The sequence below is a fragment of the Sapajus apella genome, unplaced genomic scaffold, assembly GCF_009761245.1.
Source record: "Sapajus apella isolate SASKATOON/1434 unplaced genomic scaffold, GSC_monkey_1.0 scaffold7, whole genome shotgun sequence".
In the NCBI taxonomy this organism is placed as follows: Eukaryota; Metazoa; Chordata; class Mammalia; order Primates; family Cebidae; genus Sapajus; species Sapajus apella.
In genome coordinates, this window is record NW_022436947.1 from 26,089,230 (window position 1) to 26,110,998 (window position 21,769).

A 21,769-nucleotide genomic window follows, 5' to 3' on the forward strand; every position below is an offset into this window, starting at 1 on the left:
AGTCCTCTTCACCAATATTCTCCCACTCAATTTCATAAAATTCCCTAAAGGAAACATCATGAGGAGCTGGAACTATATCTTGCATTAAGAAAAATGTAAACGCACATGTATAATTTGATATTAACCTTTCTTTCATATATTTATGTATCTATATATATACACACATACTGACATATGTCTTTTTTTATTATAATTTTGTTTATCTACTAGACTAAATGAAGAAGACTCTTTAGAATCTTACAATAGTGAAGACTGGTTCCAAAAAGTCTGTATTTTTTTCCCATTCATTTCAGGGACCCACCTTAGAGAATATCAAACTACTATTCCATTCATCCCCAACAGGTGACTGACCTTAGGCCAAAGCAGCAAAGAACCAGAGTTGACCAACTGGTTATTCTTCCTAAACCACTTGCTTTTCTTTAGTTTTTGTTTTTGTTTTTGTTTTTGTTTTCTTTTTGAGGCATGATCTCTCTTCATCACCCAGGCTGGAGTGCGGTGATGCAATCACAGTTCACTGTAGTCTCGTCTTCCTAGGCTCAAGCTATCTTCCCATAAGCCTCCCAAGTAACTGGGACTACAGGCAGGCACCACCATCCCTGGCTAGTTTTTTGTTTGTTTGGTTTGTTTTGTGGAGTCAGGGTTTCACTGCATTGCCCTGGCTAGTCTCAAACTCCTGAAATCAAGCAATCCTCATGCCTTGGCTTCCTGAAGTGCTGGGATTGCAGGTGTGAGCCACTGTGCCTGGCTCCTCCTAAAACTTTAAGGCTCAATGAAGCATCTGAAATTCAAGAAACACTGATTAAAAACTCAGCTTTACCTATTATTGGATATGTTTGATTAAAATAAACCTCTAGGTCTCTTCTTCCCCAACTGTTATATATGGCAATTCTTATGCAGGCTTTTCCAAAACTTGCACTTTTGGTTTGGGAGAAACTATTTCAGTCCCTCATCCTCCTTATGACTATACCTTGAGCCTCTACCTCCCCTGAGACCATTCCAACTCACAAATCTTAAATTCATATTTCTCATTCTCATACTGCATCTTCTCTTCCCATATTTTCTATTCAGTTACTACATCTGCTTTATTTCTGAAACAATAGGAGACTATGAATGCTGCTGCTGTTTTTTCTTATTTGTGATGCCTTTCTTGTCTTTATTTCCTTCCCTACCTATTTTATAGCCATAGCTCATCACTTCACACCCTCTTTGGACAATATCCTTAACTCATTTGCCCCACTGTCATTTCATCACAACTATCACTTGTTCAAACTAAAACCTCGGCCTCATTCTCAGCACCTGTCATTCCTTTAACCACATACGTCTTACTGGTTTCATCCTATAGAAAGCTGAATCCATCTCCTCCTTGTAAACCTACCTGTCATTACCCCAGTCCACGACACCTTCCTTTCTCAGCAGAATTATACAAGTCTTCCAGTTTATCTCTTAATGCCTTCAGTCCTTCCCATTCCTATTTATTTTCTATTTCAAGAATCATCATCCTAAAATACAGTCAAATTAAAACACACTGCTGATTAGATCACTTCTCCTTTCAATACTTTCTATCTTCCCTTAACTCTTTAACAGATTATTTCTCTCTCATCTCTCTCCATCCCTCATCTAACATACATCCCAGCTTACACAAAACTTCCCCAGCTCTCCTCAAAATGTCCCCATCCTCTCTTACCTCTAGACCTGTAGATGTGCTGTGCTTTGGGCTTGGAACACCCCAACCTCAGCCCCTCCCATGAACGGCTTCAGCTGGTGGTATCACAGACAACACTTCTACTGGAAAGCTCTCTCTGGCCCCCTCCCCACATGAGGCTTTGTGTTATCCCATAAGAACTTACCATGGCCTGCACTTCTCCTCTGGTGCACTCATAATACACATGATCATATCACAATAAATTGTATCTCCCAAAAGGCTGTAACCTTTGGATGCTGAACCCATGCCCGTCACTGTATCTCCAACATAACACAGCTGGTAAACTGTAAGCATTCAGTCTTCCTGTAATCAATTTTTAATTTTGTTTTTAAAATTACACCTTAACCCCTAATTCCCAAATTTCAATATAACAACATGATCTGCAAAAACATAGTTTATGTGTAAGTTCACAGTGTCCAGATCCAGGAAGTTTGAGGTTTGAGTACTAAAATTATCTAAACCACAGCATTTGTGGTCTTGATCATTAAATGTTATTTATTTCTTCAGTGGTTAGCATTTTTGGGATGATCTCTAAGCCTGTTCCCAAGCCTCAGCTCCTTCCTGAGGCTCACAAACACTCTCAAACGGGAGAAGAATACATCTGCTTCCTCCCTGAGCCCTTGTCCACCACTGACACTTTAGTACCATCTCATTTCCCCTATTAATGACCAAAAAATTTAGGAATAATAGGAAGAGATTAAAAGCTTTTAACCAAAGAAGCAGGATACAGATTACAAATCAAATGTCATCAAATACAATAAAAGTGAAAGGTAAAGTAATAAATTAGAATGATGGTATCAATGATCGTAAGAACAACAATAGTAACATACATTGTGCTTTATGGTATTCAAAGCATTTTAAAAATATTCTTACCCAGTCTTCACAATAGCAAATCTGATCACTAATTCAAACATAATGGAAAGTAACTAGCAAGCCCGAAAAGAAGCCTGGTTTGGGGGAAACACAGAGAAGTATACATAGAAACATATACTTCCATAAATTTCAAAGCAGTCTCTTTCTTTGTTTCACTCAGCAAATTCATTTGTATATAACTTGTCATTTCACAACTCATTAAAATCCATGAGGAAATTGAAATTTACAAATCCAGAAAAGTAGAGGTAAATATGAGAAGGAATTTATTATCAGTTACAATCTTTAAATAGCAATGGGCTTCATTATACATACTTTCATACAGATGAACAATATCTATAAATGCAGTAGGATTATACACGTCTGTTAGAAAGGCAGAGAATAATATGAGAAAGAAGAAGAAAAATGAAAGAAAGGGAAGACAAAAGAATGGAAGGGAGAGAAGGAAGTATGGAAGGAAAGTTCATCCAAGCTGGAGGGAAGGATGCAAAAGGCAGGGAGGGAATTAAGGTCTTCTCAATTTTTTTTTTCTTATGGATAGCCAAGAAAAATAAGGAATATGGGAAGCAGAAAAGACCATAAATAAAATGTCATTCCTATTCACCTCCTCAGAAAATAAATGGTACACAGATCACTACCGTAAGAACTTCACTGGAAACTCTTCAAAGTAGCCTTATCAGTAAACGATAGTCAAATTTAGAACTTGATTGCTTTAATATCATAAAAGTCATCTACACATACTTCAAACTTCACATGAGTAAACCACGTGAGGCTTGGAGGTAAGAAGGGAGTTAGAAGGAATACATGGAATACTGTATTGATTCAGAATCATCTCAGGGCCTTAACATCTGAAATAAAAGAGGCAAGGTAGGTAAAGCATCTCTTCCCTCCCCCTCATTAATTCAATACACTTAAGTCATCATGCGTTTATTAAGCATAAATCATGTAGCAATCAGTGTGCTGGCTATTGTTGTAGACAATATCAAGGGTCTCAGAAAGACGTGATCTTTGGGATGCAGGCTGTCTGGACATGTAACACAATGGAGCCATGAAGAACCCCAAAACAAAACACGACTTAAAATGAAGTTAGGCTCAAGGATAATAATAATGAAAAACAATAAATTCAGTGAGTGCTTACTCATTTGGCCCTGGGCTAAGGAAGCATACAATATAATCATTTAAATAACAGTGAGGCATAGAGTATTAGCATCACCTTCTTAAAAATGAGAAATTAGAGCCCACAGAGGGTAGGTAGGTAACCGACCCAGCATTAGCAGTAATGATACAGTCAGGGTCTGATTCCTGGAAGTCAGTTTCCATTGACCTCTCAGCCCTTGAATATTAAATGCTCAAAACTAAAATCGGCTCAAAATGAAATGATTCTCTCCAGCTTCTGGGCAGAACCCAGACAAGGATGGAATAATGCAGCCTGAGAAGAAGTATGTCAGGTAACTTGAAATCCATTCTAGAATACAGCTTAATGGCTGCCATTGACCCATGAGATAAATACAGAAACACTTCAAAAATTACTTAGGATTATCCACCCAACCTTGAACCCAAACGATTGGTTTGATTTTGGAATAATTGACCATGAAGATCCCCCTTTAAAACAATAATCAAAACATGTAAACTATAGCCACCATAACTGTTTGGCCAACATATCTAATAAACAGAGAATTTTTCTGAGAGCCAAATGGAGGAAGAAAAGCCACTGAGCAAGGCAAAGTCAGAATTACTTGCTTCCAATATGTGCTCCCCAAAGAGAATGAGTATGAAATAGCAGGGGAAAAAACTCCTACATTACCTAAGAAACATAATATGATAGCTGTATATTCCAGTCTTAACTAGGTCATAGTTATCTAGGGGCTGGCTGATGCTCTTTTTCATATAAAGCAAATTCTAAAGAAATCCAGATTAACACTTACTGAAATGTGCCTTCAAATGACAGCTGTGAAATAAACTTAAATACACATCTCTCAATGCTATTTCCTTACTAACAAAGTAAAAGTGTTCTAAGTATATAAATAGCATACCTGAGTATCTGCTTTTCTCTCAGTGTTTTACATAAAGAAGGCATTCCCTAAAGTGATGAAATGGTATGCATTAAGGGGTGATCTGCATTAAGTTGGCAAAGGCTAGGAAAAGAAATAATAGAGTTCTAATAACAGAGACTGTTGATGTTGAGAGGAAACGCAGATGATGCCAATAGAAAGGTTTCAAGTAGCAGGGTGAGTGAAAAGGCAGCTCCGTAAGGGTGAGCAAGTGTGAGCTGGAGAAGAGCTTGCATTCTACTGCCAATTAAATGCTTACTATTATGAGAGCTAAAAACTCTTCAAAATGAATAAATGGGTTAAACAGAACGGGGATTACTATTTAAGTAGAGCATTCTAACTTTGCTTCAGATCATGGGAATTCTATAAAATCACAAAGGAGAGAATTAGCTGAACAAAATAGTTTAATTTAATGGGAAATTTATTTCAGAAGAGAAGCTAAGGAAAATTTCTGGAGTTAAGTAATGACATTTAGAATTAGGAGACGTTTATGTAAAAGCAATGTCCAAGGATAAAGTTAAGTAATAAGAATTTTCAGAAAGACCTAGAAAAACCTGAGATAGAGACCTGAGGCACTTTACAAAGAGGAACAAAGAAAAATGTAAGCTCACTATAGGAAATAACTGGAATAGTAGAATTTGACCTAAATTAAATGAAAACATTACACATGCCCGAGTGTAAGCACAGTAACACACACACACACACACACACACACACACACTACCTACACACTTCTTCCTACCTTAGAAACTCCCCCAAAGACTGAGATGAAAATGTTGCTTCTGTTCCTTTTCTTGTCTAAGTAAAACATGAAATATTGCCTATTGCCTGTTATCGGTTTATGCATATTATGGGTTAAATAGAAAAAATATTAATTGAGGGTATCACTTCACTGTAACATTTATTTTATGAAGTCAGAGGAATAGTGATTATTAAAAAGCAGCATAGCTTCAAATTATATACAATACCATATATGCTAATCTGAGGGGAAAAGCCAAAGTCTTAGCTGATGCTCTTATAAATTCCAAAATTTAAGCCAACTTTCAGAAATTAAATTATACACCAAAATATATTCTAAGAATATAAAAGCCTGTTGAGCTGTAAAAGGGATTAAAAAGGAGATTTTCAAGTTATAAATTTTTTTCACAAAATCTCTATTGTTTTTAATTCCTTACTAATTTGATTTAGAAATTTTTAAACAAATTTAAGTGGCTGGAATTGTCTTTTTAAATTTAAATTTCCTAAGAAAAAGAACCAAAATGTGCATGTTCTGACCAGATTGTGTGTGGCCTAATTTATTCAAAATGTTTGGTTCCATATGGGTTTCTTCTTTTTATTTATTACTTCCAGAATGTATTCTCTTTAGTAAGTTAGCAATTCAAGGGCACCAATTTGAAATCCACACCCTGAAAGACCACAGTACCCAGGTCTGCCACCTGCAATGTTTTCTAGGTCGACCAGGGAAAGCAGACTAAGTACAAACTTCTGTGTAGAGCAGAAACCAAGTGTGAGTCTAACCAGGTACTCTACTCAGGTCAGGATTAAAGTTCACAGAATAATTTGGAAATTATTCTCAGCTTGAATATCCCTTATGAGGCCTGAGAATACACCCTTTAATTAGAATACAATTTCCAAAGCAGCCACTCCCTTGACTTTCCAGAGCTCAGTTATTCTCAGCAAAGAAAAGTAAAAACAGCGTCATTACACTGACAGCTAACAGTCCCCTATAAACTATGCCTTGAATGTCCAGCAAAGAAGGCAGCAGCCATCCAGGGCAACGGAGACAAGAGCTGCCAGCCCTCACTAGCCACTTTCAAGAATAAAGAAAAAGAAGTCACATTTGACAGCGTGTCTCTCCTTCACTTCTTGAGTATGCAGCTGAGCTGCCCCATGGAAGCTTGGAAAAAGAGTGGGTTGTGCATTTGAAAATGTTCCCACACCCCGGCCAGCCTCATTTTTCTGATGATCCCTCTATTCAGCCAAACTAGCACTACAGTGGGAACACTAACATCAGCTCCGTGAGAGCCAGCTGTCCGCCTCTTCAGCCTCTTCCACGGTGCTCAGAGAGCCACACAGGACTCCTGGAATGGGAGCCAGCCCAGGTCTGACTCACCACAGATGTTCCCCTCCTCCCATGGAGCTCTGAGCCAGAGTCTCCTTTTCCAGGGCCTATTGTTATTACAAAAGAGTTACTGGGCCCCCAAAATGTGCGAGATGCTTAAGCAAGAAGAAAATACACCTCTTCCTAACCTCGGAGTTAAGACAGACAGACATTAAATTGCACTGAGGTGGCCAATGACTCTGTGGGGAAAGCCAAAGAAGGAAAGTCAGGCAGTCTGAGAGTTTAGTATCAAAGGAGTTGGAATAGCAGAGGCTACCACAATACAGAACTTTCAAATGCTATCCAGAATTGAGTCAGTTTTAAAGATGATATAAAATGTTCCACTTCTGCAAATCCAGATATCAAATTTTTTCTGTTGATCCAACAAAGCAGACTTTGTCTAGAAACGTGTGACTGGGAAAACAACAAAAATGGAGTTTTTGAAATCTGTAATCAAAATTCAGAGTCAGATGTCACCCACAAATATTTGGAAATGCTTGCCAGCTTATGTTTTAGTCAGCAGTGGCATTGCTATCTTTGGCCAGTCTTTTGTATATCCATTCATCTGTCAGTTTTCCCAGCAACCCTTTCAGATGGGGCTATAAATTTCTGTATCTCTTCATTCCTTCAGTGACTATTAGTAGGAAACTAGATAGTTATTCCCTAATGTTCCAAAGTCCCATGGCATAGGCTACATCATTATTACAGTAAAGAAGTTCATGCAATTTACAATATATTTGATCAGTACCCACTTAAGCAATTAAATAACTGGCTTAATTCATTCTTCTTAATGGTATGGATTCTATGACTAACATGAGCTTCGCCTAATAATACAAACAAATTTAACACATTAGCATGACTCTCCATATTCTTATTTAATAATGTTTGTATTTTCGTTGTCGTTGTTCTGAGAAATCTTATTCATATTTTCCTATTGTGGGCCCTAGGAAAAGAGATTAAGGAAATAAATTAATTAAATGAAACACACACTTAAAATTGTTACTACTGAAAAAATGTGAGAAAACCATTTTGCTTCCCAACAGGTAGAGGTAAAATTGTCTCTAGGACTTCTAGTGCTAACTCTGGTTGCTAGGAAATGAGAGACAAAACAGGCCAGTTATTCCACAAAATCATGTGTTTCACAATAGCAGAGTCAATATTAGATGAAAGCTAACCAATATATGTTTCTGAGATAAATGTTTTCTTGAAATAATGTTTATTTGATTCTTTGGATAAAGCTATATAAATCTTCCTCCTTACTAATTTCTGAGTCTCATTTCCTTCCTTCCTACTCCCTTCTCCAAAATGGTCCTAAAATTAAACTAAAACATACTCATTTTTAGAGCTTTTGTTTGAAACCTGGAAATTTCCTTCAATAGAGTTTTTATTGTTGTTGCTTGTTTTCTCCTAAGTTGGTCTCTTTTCCTTCTTTTTTTCTAATTTATTTTGTTTGGTTTTCAGTTAGGGACAGGTAGCGGTATTCTAGAGAGGAAAGAAATGTTCTAAGCTTCAAAGTGTAATATGGAAGAGAGTAAAGGGTCTTTAGTATGAAGTTATTTAAACTAAAGAATTAAATTTTTAAAAATAAAATAAACATTCGATCCCAGAAGTAAATTATCCTCTATCCACTCTGAAAAGCTGAGAAGGAAACATGGTACTTTAGTTAATGTAAAGGAGAATATCAAAAGATTGACTCCCATGAGCTTCCAGGTGTGGCCTAGCAGCAACCTTTACACCTACGTGTAGAATAATTCATTGCATGGCAAATTCATCTTGAATACACCTTCGGGAAGTTAGTGACCAGAATGTAAGCTCCAAAAGCTCAAGAGCAGAATCTGACACAGAATCCGCATTCTGAACAGCACCCAAAAGACATGGTATTGCAGGGCATTCAACGAGTAACGTGAAAACAGACCAAAGCTTTTGTATGTATTCTACACAGAAATTTTAGGAAGAAGAGTATCAGAAAAAAAATTTAACAGCAGTGATAAAATATGAATTGTAAAGAAATTCAGTCAGTTAGCCAGAAGAGCAGAGACCACAGTAGCTTTTAGCTCCAGCTTTCTCTTTTTAGTTTCTCCATCCACATAGAGTTGTTTGACTTCCACTTAGTTGCTACTCAAAATGGAACTGAATTTTGACTAAATCTGTCTGAGAATAGAGTCCAATATTAATGGGTCAATTCTTCCTTTCTGAAGAAAAGAGTACACTGACAGCATTATTTATATCCTAGCTTTAGCTTTGTAATTTAAAATACTAATAAAACCACTTTCAGATAAACTCTGTTGATTTACAGATGAGCAGTAGAATTATCAGGGACAATTAACAGAGAATATATTATCATAATCATATCCCCAAATCACTCAAAATGTTTCTAAAAATACTTACTTCTGATGAGTTCACCATCTGAAGGATTTCCCCAAATGGACTGGTCTTGCATCTCTCCATGTGCGAAGCGGCTATCACTAGCCTGAATTATATCTTTCTCAGTATTGTCTTTATCACATTTTCCTGAATTTAAAAAAAAGATACAGTTATTATAGTTGAATTTTACATATTTTTTTCTTTGTTTAGTATATGGATTTTTCTAAATGCTTCCAAGTCTGCCATAATTTAAAGAAATAAACAGGTATTCCTCTATTGACTGCTGCTTGTTATTGGCTCAGTAACAGATATTTACTGAGGACCCACTATCGGCCTGACATTAAAGAACCAGAGATATTCATAGTAAAAATGATTTGTTACGTTTACAAGTAATTTTAGCACAGCAAGTGATGTGCCAGTGGTAGAGCAATGTGGAAAGATTACAGCAAGGTTGAAAGTGAGTGAGTCCATGCATGTAGTGGGTGGAGCGGCAGAGAAAGGAGCAAAAGAGAAGAGGCTCTGAAGAGCGGTGGGGACGAAAGTCAGCCTGCAGCTGAATGAGGAGTGATTTGCGTAGTGATGAGGTATAGAAAGCAAGTATAACATTCTCTCTGTAAAAAGTGAGGAAAAAGTCAAGGACTGTATACTGCATCCTCCAAGAAGTGGGTGTTTAGGATGAGAGATTTGCAGGTGGGTTTACGCATTCTCAGGGGGAAAGCCAATATGTAAAGAAATGTAAAGTCTTTTCGGGATCATAAGTCAAGCCAAAAGCAAACTGGTAACAAGGTAAAATGCAAGCTATGAGAGGTCCAGAGCACTAAAGAGGTTCAAGTGAAGAAAAAAATACTCATCAGGATTCAGAGATCAAGAAAAGCGATGAAGAAAAAGGTACATGTTGAATCGTCTTTAAAAGATTAGTTGGATTTCATAAACGAAAGTTGGGAGAAAAGTGGAAGAACAGCATGGGCAAACTCCAAAAGCAGGTATTTGGGCAAAGGTTCCAACTCTCTGGACTATGAAGTACTGTGAGTGGAAAATTAGGAGTTAAGACTGTAAAGGTTTGATTAGAGACACTGTGTGGATATTAGAATGCTAAGGTGAGAAATCTGGATGCAATTCAAAAGCAAGAAAAATAAATCAAAGTAGCCACTGAAGCTTTACGAAATGCCTTATCAGAGCCATGCCTTAGGAAGATTAATAAACTTGTGCAAACTTGTGATTATCAGTTCTGGCCGCACCCATATTCCTGGGTACCACTACCAAAGATTTTATTTCAACTGCGGGAGAAGAGGCTGCACTCAGATAATTCCACTAGAGTATGGATAGATGTAAGAGGGAGAATACAGTAAGGGAAGCTAAAAGAGAGACTTAGCAAAGCCCATATTGAAGTTGACAAGCGTTTAATTAACTGGATAAAATGATGGAACAGAGGGTAAATGTGAGACACTAACTAGGAGTTTGTAGAGATAATCAAGGAAGATGGGGTTGGATATGACCAAGTTCTCAGTCTGGACTTGACTGGGAAAGCCTAGAAATCAGGAGAACAATTTATTCTTTTAATAATAGATATTTTTGCACAGTAGATGTTTAGGCATTGTGCTAGGTGATGGGGATACAACGAATTATGAAATGCTGCCCAGGCCTTCTTGGAGTTTACAGTCTAGTGGATGAGTTTGGTACTGGACATTCAAATTTGCAAGTCAGGAAAAGGGCTAGAGCTAGAAATAGTCGTCTTTCTATACTTGATTGCCAAAGTCATTCAAATTAATGAGCTCACTAACAGAGTGACTATATTAAGAAGTATCATAAAGAGTAGCAAGTACCAAGAAGAGTCCGTACAATTAGGAAGAAGTTAGAGAAGAAAAGCTGGATGACGTCAAGCCATGGAAGCAAAGAAAGGAAAGAGATTCAAACAGAAGTTGTTAGTCAACTGTGTTAACATTTCCAGTGGAAGGAAAAAATGTCTGCACATGCAAAACTTTTTCATGGACCATGGGGATTTCACAACAATTAAAAATTCTGCCATGAAACAAATTTCAACACATAAAAATAGATAGACACCCACTTAGGACCAAGTCCAGAGGCTAAGGTCTCTGAACAAAATGGGATCTTAAATTCCAAGGATTTTTAAAAACAAACCATATTCAAATAGCAGTAAAATATAAATTGAAAACATGCTAAACCAATATGCTCTAGATTTATGTAACATTTACTCAGCGTTATCATAGAGAAATGTAATCTTCATGAGATATGTTAGTTTCAATTAAAATCTTTACCCTTTTAAACAAGTCCAGAAATCATTCCACTGCTACAGTCAACTCAAGGCCATTCTGAGATTATCAATAAAAGAAATTTTTCATGGAAACTCACTAGTAGACATGAACTAGCTCATCAGCACAGTCCTACATACTTGCTGCCACTGTTATGTGGCTGACTGCCGCCAGGTGTCATGCTAGTAAGCTTGATTCAATTAGCAACTTTAATTGAAGCTGAATGAAATTAATTATATAATTTTGAGCTGTTCACGTTTAATTCCATTAAAATTAATTCATGAAACCAAGGCATTATGAAGCATTGCTGACTGAAAGAAAATAGGTATGAATAAAGCCTCTAGACACACTTGACTCAAATTTGAATCATGTCCAATATTCGAGTGCTGAACACAGACCCTCTCAACTCTCCACTGAATAAATGAAAATGCCATGTGGTCCATATACACATAAATGTACAACTATGCAACCCACTCTAGGCAAAAACTGAAGCTCTTCCTGCTCTAAATTGTTATTAATGGACAATTTATCACACTTTTTAAAAAGTTTCCTTATCTGTGAAATTCCAGAATTAGGTGATTCCCGGTGCCCTTCTCAGGTGAAAACAAAAAAATCTATCATTCTCTGTCTGATTATATTCAATAAATAATATGCAATTATTATTAATTCACTATTCTCAGTCTATTCAACTTTGCCTCTCTTGAAAGCTAAATGTCTTGGCTCAAAAGTTGGTCTCAGGTTTTTGCTGTGATCCACAGCACCCAGCCCAAAGTTCAGAAAAGGTTCCCAATAAAAAATTTAAATTGACTTGCCAATTCTCCACTTGTATAGACTAAACTTCTGTGACCACTTGACTGTTTTGTGACTTTCTAATTTATACATGTTATTTTATTAATACATCCTTACTACTTACTAATTTCAATTAACTACCCATATGGCAGTCTCATAAATGGTAAGCAAGTTACATATATCTCTGAAGAAATGCTCTCAAGAGAGAGAAGGACTTATTGACAGATAATTGTAAGATGGGAACCATGATATCCAAACATAAAACCAATCTTATTAAAGCTTTCAATGGGTTGAGTCAGCCATTACTCATTGCAATAACAAAATGGAAGTTTCTAGTAACCAAGTTCTATTATCAATGTAGGTTTTCTGTGTCGTTTCTGAAGTGAGAAACAGAGACTCAGCCCTTGTTTAATAAATTTCATTCTGGATATTGGAGGTTTGTCGTTGCGACTAGACAATCCATAGGCAATCGAGTGATTTCAGTCACGTATGAAATCAGTCTATACCTTTCTACAAGATTTCTATTTACATGTCCATCATGTGTACATCCCTAACCCAGTGTAGGAATTTTCTCTTAAAAGGGGGGCCTTCATTATCTCAACAATGCTGTCCTTCTGAGCCACTGGTTCTCTACCTTCCCTCTGGGTCGGAACTGCTCTACAGCTCTTTAAACATAAAGATGCACAGGCCCAACTTAAGAGATTTCAACTCAGTTGTGTGTGGGGCTGGGGGAGTGATATCATTGTGATATATGACCATGTTTGAGGGGCACTATTCTAAGTTAACTCTTATCTTATACTACACAGCTATTTATATTTAAAAAAAAAAAAACAACCTTAGGTATATCAAATATTGAGATACAGATGTTGCTACTCAGCCCCTTGCCATAGTATTCCAAGTACTAGAAAATAGATTTGTATCTAATCATCTAATAAAGAGGTATTTATTTCTGTCTCCATGTAAGGACAACTATTAAGAATACAAAATCTGGCTGGGCGCGGTGGCTCATGGCTGTAATCCCAGCACTTTGGGATGCCAAGATGGGAGATAACCTGAGGTTGAGACCAGCCTGACCAACATGGTGAAACTGTGTCTCTACTAAATATAAAAAAAAAAATAGCTAGGCATGGTGGTGCCTTCCCATAATCCCAACTACTTGAGAGGCTGAGGCAGGAGAATCATTTGAATCCAGGAGACGGAGGTTGCAGTGAGCCAAGATTGTACCGCTGCACTCCAGCCTGGGCAACAAGAACAAAACCCCATCCACCTCCCGCCCCGCCCCCCCAAAAAGAACATAAAATCTAAATTATATACAATGCTAATCAACTCTACTAATAATGGGATAAAAGAAACACGTTTTAGATATTAAAATTTAAAAACTGAAGACACAGTAAAAATAGTACTAGATCAAAGGATAGTTGAACACCACTGGCATCTCCTTCCAAAAGGCTAGCTCCTGAGCATCCTAGTATGCCCACTCTGGACAAAGAAGTGAGGAAGAACTACTTTCCTTTGGATGAAAAAAAAAATGCTAGGTCCCTGACAAAATATCATCTTGCCGGAGACACCAAACACACACACATAAACAATCAAACAACTACAAAACAGAAGGTAATAACAACTGCTCCCTCCTAATTCTGGCTCAAAGGCTGACCAGCTGTGTGACTGGGACTCATTGTCTTCATCCTCTTCATCAGGAAATGACAGCATTGAACTGGATGAATGCAGAGTCCTTTCTGGCTCTAAAATTCTGCAAATCTGATTCTGCACAAGGGCTAAACAATAGAGCCAAAATCTCATATGCACGCGGAAGAGTGTTTAGAATGGAGTAGAGGAAATCATAGAAAAGCCATTGTAGGTCATTGGATTTGAATTAATTCTCAAAGAAGGTGACGAACATGAATTGAGCAAGAGTAAATGGAAAAACTAAGGGTTCCTAATGATCAGTTTAAATACAATATATCCTACACAGAAATGACTATCTATCTTATAGGATCAATACCCTTTATTTTCCTGTTTCTAAAGAACGGCATGAATGGTAAGAAATAATCTTCTCCAATCTCTTCCTGTTGAAGGAGAATGAAAAATATTCAAGTAAATAGAATTTCCATTTACTTTAAAATTCTATAATATTCTACCTAGTTGACATTATCTAAATTTAAAACTTTGTAGTTTTACTTGTCTCCAATAGTTGGGGAATAAAATAATCAGATGGTGACTAGCAAGAGAGAAAAATCTAAGAGCATTAATAATAAATTAGATAACTTATATAAAACATGATATATGCCATGCCATATAATAGCCACTCAGCTAATACATGATTGTTACATAAGTTTTAAAAAGTAATGTTTTTTGTTGTTGAAAAAGTAAATTACTGAATGTTTACAATTACAGTATTGTTTTCAAAGGACTTAAATATACAATATTTATTTGATCTTCAGAACCATCAACAATGTAATATAGAAAAAAAAAAAAAACCTTAGCTCAGTTTTAACTCATGAGAAAACAGAGTCTCAGAGATAGATATTCAGTTGGAAACAGGATGATAAAATCCAGAGTTGGAAAAGATCTGCAGCTCAGCTAGTTTCACATCCCACCCAGGGAAGAAAGGTCTAGATAGTTGTAAGATGAGGACTACTGCAATACTCAGCCATTCTCCAAAATTTTAAGGATTGGTACTTCACAACAGAACACCTTTTATTCTTGGTCAGGTTGGTGCATTAGTAAGTTATTTTTTTAACATAAATCTGCTATTAAGTCATTTATAACTAGCCTCAGTTCTGTTCTTTGTAGGTGGAAATAGTAAGCTTTCCATTTTCCATAAAACAACTGTTAAACTATTGAAAAGGGATTTTTTTCTAACAATTTTTAATCAAGCAATGACATTATTTCCATAGCTGAATGCTTTTAACAAATAATATAATAGCAGAAGAACCTGAGAATGTTGCTTCAAGTTTCTGTACATGCCACAGTTTTCCAAAAAATGGGGGCAATATTGCCACTTCAAAGTCCAGATAGTTGAATCCTTCCTGATGAATAAAAAGATTCTCATTAGTGTTTCTGGGACAGAGGGACTATTCCCAAACTGTACTCTGCATTAGAGAAGTTGTTAAAGGCACAGGATCTAAAATCAGGGTACCTGGGTCCACCACTAATGATGTAGATCCTGGGCAAGTTAATCTTTGTCAGATTCTTCATCTTTGAATGGGAGTAACAACTGTCTCTACCTGGTAAGGTTGATGTGGAAATAAATGAAATCAAGCCAGAAAAGCAGTGTTGATGCAGAGTAAGAGCTTATTCACACTGGTTATTATTATTAATTTAATTGTTATTGCAACAAGCACCTTTTAAAAACATGCTATAAACAAATCAGAGAGGCTGGTGAGGGTCTCCATTTCATTATCCATTCAGTAATCCCTAAATGAAAAACCAGGCAATAAGTACGTTTCCAGACTGAATACAAGGAAAAGCGTTGTTTCCTCTGAGTAGCTGTATGTCATTTTTTTCCTTATAGACAATGAGAAGTATATCCCCCAAAAGTTTTCTTTTGAATGCACATTTACATACAAAATTAAATAACTCTGTTTGGCCACACAATCTATACCTATATATTCTGATTTCCCCAGACTTGGATGTCCTAGTCTACTTATATTTTCCATTATTCTGTTTTAATCCTTTTTAAAAAGCATTCTTATAAGCCACCTCAAATAGTCTACTGAACCAATCAGAAGTGTGTGTAAATTCACAAACCAGAAAAACAAAAACAAAAAAGAAAAATATATTTTCTGCTTGTTATCCATACTTTATTTGCTTACTTCAAGAAAGGCTAGTACAAATGATGTCAGTTAGCAGGAATCTTTATAAAACTTCATCAGTGTGAAATCTACTTATATTCTTACAGAAAGGAGCATAAATCGTTCTCTTTGTGTTTAAATTCTGAGAATTTTGCATGTTAGCTCTCATACACTTCAATTAAAAATATTTGATGATAATCTACGACAGATCACTTATAATCTGCTTATTATGTATGTTGTTATTGCTGATATGAAATTTATATTCATACCTCCTTTATCTATAACAAACTTGCTTTAAACAATTTCATATTTACTCTTCCATTAAAAACCCAGCATTTTTACCGATGATCAATATGTATTCTAGTTATGAAATTTCAAGTAATCTGAGACTAAAATCTCTGGGAAAGTAAAAAAAAATCTAGGTCTGTATTTTTCCAGCAGTTCAGAATAATGTGGAAATTCTACAAATGTTTCCCAACTGTAACCTTTAAAAAACCAAAGATAAGGCAGCTTTCAGGAAGACCTGAGGCTCTGGAATTTTACTTCTTCACTGATCCAAAAAAAAAAAGAAAAAAAAACATCAAGCCTAATGACCTTTAAGGCACATTGCAAAACCAGCCTGCTTTGTCTAACATTCTAAAATGGATTAAAATCTCATTGTCCAAAAATGCATGTTAAGATAACCAAAGCATTTAAACAGATGAGTGAGCATATGCATAAAACTTCAAGATTTTGCAAACACAAGGAAGTTATAAAATCACACAGTATAAATGTTTGTTGAGTAAATCAAATGCTTAAATCAACTTAATTAGTTCATTGTTATCAGTATTTTGAAAAATAATAAGACTTCTGAGCAAGATCTAAAATACATTCCTTTGAAGGGCTTTTTATGTATTTAGAAGCTTATGGTATATTTAGACTCAAAAGAATGGATGAAAATGACATTGACTCAATCACTTTATAGGCTTGGTGTAGGTAAAAGGAATGGAATATGCACACAGGAAATTGGAAAACAAATTATAAAATTATATGAAAATGCAATTGAGTATTAATATGCAAAGGAATAGGTACAGAGTGCAGCAATCATTTAAAATACATCTCAATAAATCAGGGCTCTAAATACATGAAGGGAAAAGGAAGAATTCTATACTTTTCACTTAAGAAAATAAGTGTATGTACCTATGCAACAATCCTGCATGTTCTGCACATGTACCCCAGAACCTAAAGTGTGATAAAATATTTTTTAAAAAGTGAAAAATAAAAAATGAAAATAAGTGCTTAGATAACAGCAATCTGATATAAGAAACAGGACACATCGCAGTCATCTTAGTCTCGCACCTTTTACATCTAAACCTACTGTTCCTTATCCTAAGAATATTTTTTTTTTAGGATGATTGACCCTAAGCACAGTAAACTCCTTCTTCCTCACATACAGGTTCAGTTATGTTTATTCAGGCAAACAATATGCTCATACTAAAACCAAACATTCATAGGCTTATGGAATCTGGAGTTAGATGAGCTCTTAGAGGTCCCTCTGAACAAACTGATAAAACAAATTCAGATGAAAACATTCAACATCCAACATTTCCAAGAATAGGTCAAGGACTGTAGGTATGAAAACTTACAGGGATAGAGAAATAGCTTCAGAAAATAGTTTACTCCACTTTAGGAGTTTTAATTATTTGGACCATCCTCACGTTTCACTAAAATCTACTTCCCTAAAATTGTCAATGATTCATCATATTTTGCTTCTTGCAAAATCAAACCAAGTAAAAAAATCAAAGTGTAATCATCTCTCCATGTGACAGCACCATATTAGAAAGTATCTCATGTTCTTCTATCTTGTCTGTGCTAAACATGCTCAGTTCATTCAATGGTTTTTCAGAGCCATCACATTCTAATCAGTTTTATAGGTACAATAGCCTTCTTAATCTTGTCTAGAAAACTATCATGAAAGAGGTTGTCTGACTGCCAAAGTCCAGCGACACCGTATCTATAGCAGTTCCCTTAACTGTCAGTCCATATACTCTATTATAAAAAGGAACGGAAGATTCTAATATCTTCCCCTTTTTAAATGATGATTCACACCCATCTTTAGTTTTTCAACATAATCACCTGTGTATGCGCCACAGTTTTAAAAACCTTCTGTTACCTCTCAGTTACACAGTTATTTTATCAAGAGCACTTTTAATCTCAAGCTCTCTAGTTAAGCAATGAACCCTCACTTGGCACTATTACAAGAATGAAGGCCAATGGAAATCAAAAGTGAATCAAAGGGGGTTGTTTAATCTGTAAGAGCATTTCAGAGTTATCATTTGAGTCCGACCTTGGAGTAAATAAATAGAGAACAGAGAAGAGCTTTTCAAATACTGGCAAAGGCACAAATAAGATAATGGTAAGTGAATTAGAAGTATATTGAAATTGATTTCTGGGACTTCAGAACGGTAGATATGGATTTGAAGTCAGAAAGTGTGCCCTCTGTCAATTTGCATAAAGGCAAAACCCAGGAAATTCTTATAAACTTCACTCACTCAGTCTCACACCTTCTGGGCCCTCTCCACCCTTGCTGTGAAGCAATGAGTTCTTTGGATTCTCCTCTAAGACCATAACCTATATTCTTCTGGCTCTACCATCTTTGCAGTCTCTTCAAATTCCACAGTTTCAGTACCCTGCAGGAAGATAACCTGTAGATCCATTATCCCAGCCCTGACACCTATCCTGAGCTACAGATTTGAAGTTTTCACTCTACGTAAATATATCTTTAGCAACTCAAACTCAACACTTCCCAAAATTCATCACCACTTTTCTTCTCTCCCTGACTGTTTCTATAACTATTGTCTGTCTCTTAGCTAATAGTAGTTACAGAATCACCTTCAACTCTTTATTTTCGTCTTATGTCACCTATTCCAAAATAATCAATTATCAGATCCTGCTAGTAACAACTTCCCAATTTCTCGCCAATCTACACTTTCTTTTCCACACCCACTACCAGTGCCTTAGTCTCTTTACCCTCCAACCAAAAATACTTTCTGGATTAAATATGTTACTCCTTAGCTGAAATATGAATTACATTTATTTTGAATATTAATGAAAAATTGATAGTTGAACATTGTAGATATTTTACGTTGTAAACTCCTATACTTTTTCATGTTGAATAATTTTACTGTATCCCAGTGAGAAACAAATAGTACACCCCTCAGATCTTATGTGTTGCTTGGGTAATGAAAGAAATAAGAACTATGTTTATAGAGACCCAAAAGTGGGGTATATGTTTATAAACACCCAAAAGATCAGGGCTGACTGACCATGAAAAAGAATATGACGACAATGCCTTGGAGTGGCAAAAGCAAGGGGAGGAAACTGGTTCTTTCATACTCTGACGCCTAGTTTCAGAGAGCCTGTCACCTGTTTGACCACAGGGTACCTTATTTTCAGGGCTCAACACGGCATAATTCTCACCAAAAATCCCTACAAACTGTAGTGTTCTTCAAGTAGGGTCACTAGCAGTCCAACCCAGACAAAACTGATTCCTTCTCGCCATCCTGAAATCCTCTCTCAACCTCTAAATTTACATGCTCCAGGATGATATCAGTCGGTTGGCAACTGGCCATAAATTAATCTGTCACATGGCTGTTATTTTAATCTTGAATTGATATTTCAGTAAGAGATTAAAATTTAATTTGGTAAACATTTGGATCTCATACTCTCTTATCCCGCTGACATATTCCTTGTGGGCAAAACTATACATTCTTAATCTTCACAGTACCTTGTAGGCACACCGAAAAAATATTTGTGGACGGGGTTTTCCTCTTCAAATAACTCAATAGTAAAATATATGTGCTAGCATAAAAATTAATTTCAGACTTTTTTCCTGGAACTACCAAAAATCGGGCATAAAGGCACATGTATATGAATCATCTCACTTGAGATCATGTGGGTGTGAACCTGAAAACAGAAGTAGACTGTAAGTAAAAACCACAAACAAAATTAAATTCATGTTAAAATAACTCTTTTCATAGTTCCTACTTAGCAAACACTAAGTGATTAGAAAAGGAATCTATAAAATATAACTCAATTTCAAAAACTTAAGATTAAAAAGCTTTGCTCTTTCAGGACATGTAAGCTAATGTAAAAAGAAGATATTAAAAGTTTAAGTAACTTCAGTAGAGTTTTGCTGGCAAGACAAAGAGAGAGGGAAAGGGATGAAGAAAAGGGGAGGGGAAGAGAGAGAGAGAGAGAGAAGGAGAGAGAGAGGGAGATCAAGCATCCAAAACACTGGAGCATATACATAGCACTGATTAAGACAGAAGGGATGCAGCACCTTTCTTTGATCTACTCTAACGAATCAATGAAGTTAAAATGTCCAAAATCCAGAATCTATCTAGTCAATACAGAGTATCTTGTCTTAATAAAAACTGAATAAAGACTTTTAGGAGTAGAAATACAGCAATCACTTGATTTATCCTCTGCCTTATACAGGAGAGTATTTACATTATCTCAGAAAGAAAATCTGGTTGATTTTTTTCTGCTTCATGTGCTGTTGTTCTAAATAACTTTGTATGTGCAAATGGCCTAACTTTAGATTGTGTCAACTGATGTTTCCTTATTATCCCCAAACCTTTTATTATTATAAAAATATAATCCAGTAAAATAACTGCACACTGTTATTAGGCCTTCTTTCCATGAAGTCATCTCAACAAGATCCAGGAAACAAGGTTCAAAGAAACAGGAAAAGGCTTTACACACCCAAAAATTCCACAGCTTCCCTCATAACCCTGAAAGGTCACTCAATCATATATATTAAAACCTTGTATGCGAACTGACCAAAGAAAGCAATAGCCATATTTTTTTTTCTCACCAGAAGTCTTAGCCTGCCAATTGCATTACTCTGGATTCTCTTCCCAGCTTGGAACACAAGACCAATTAATATAAACACACTCTTCCACACTTGTGTGACAAGCTTCCCTTGTCATGCTCTCATCGCTTCCACCCTGCCAACCTCCAACCCGATGTTAATTGCAAAGTCCATTCTATTTGCTTCGTTTCCCAAGCTCCTGCAGGTTCCTCGCTGAGAACGGCGGTCAGCCATGCTGATCACTTCCACTAAAAATTCCTGCCATTCAGTCCTAGTTATTCTCTTCATGTTATCCAGCAGCCATTTTGTTTGCCCCAGATTGACTACCTCTTTAATTTTTCCTTCTTCCAAATCTTTTCTACACATCTCAGATTTCTTGATTCATCCTAACCTCCTTTGCTCTCAGCATATGTTACCATTTACTTTACTGAAATCTAGGCCCTTGATATTCCCTTTCCCATCAAATTTTCTCTATATTATTACCCATCCTTTTCTCCCACCTCCAACTCAAAGAGGAACATTCCCAACTTCCCAAAGATTGGTCTCTTCATCCCATTCCTTCCCAGAATTTTTATCTTTCCCTTACAAACACCTACTGTACCACTTCCTTCTTCCGCTATCTCCTTTCATCTTCAATCTCTCCCTATCTTCTTTTTTTCTCATTAGTGCACAGTGAGTGTGTTCAGTCCTCCCATCTAAGCAACAGAAGTCCTCCATGCACCTTGTTTCTCCTTAAAAACACTCAAACTCTTTTCATCTTTTGTATCCACCAAATATCTAATGCTCCTGTGACTAAGACTCAATAGCTTCTCCTAGGTTTCCACTCAGGCTCCAAAGCAAATTATGAATTACCTTAAATTTCTACTTTTCCACCATCTCCCATATAAAATATTTTACCCAACCACCGGCTGGGCGCAGTGGCTCACACCTGTAATCCCAGCACTTTGGGAGGCCAAGGTAGGCACAAGGTCAG

General features: G+C 36.4%; 1 protein-coding gene across 2 annotated transcripts in view; it reads right to left on the minus strand.

Annotated features, from left to right (window-relative positions):
* Positions 1 to 21,769, minus strand: part of MDFIC (MyoD family inhibitor domain containing) — an 86,897-nt gene that overhangs the window by 57,994 nt on the left and 7,134 nt on the right. For both annotated transcript variants that reach the window (XM_032276231.1, XM_032276232.1), the window contains exon 3: positions 9,113 to 9,235. In XM_032276231.1, the coding sequence (XP_032132122.1) occupies positions 9,113 to 9,235 (123 nt within the window). The remainder of the gene's footprint in view (positions 1 to 9,112; positions 9,236 to 21,769) is intronic.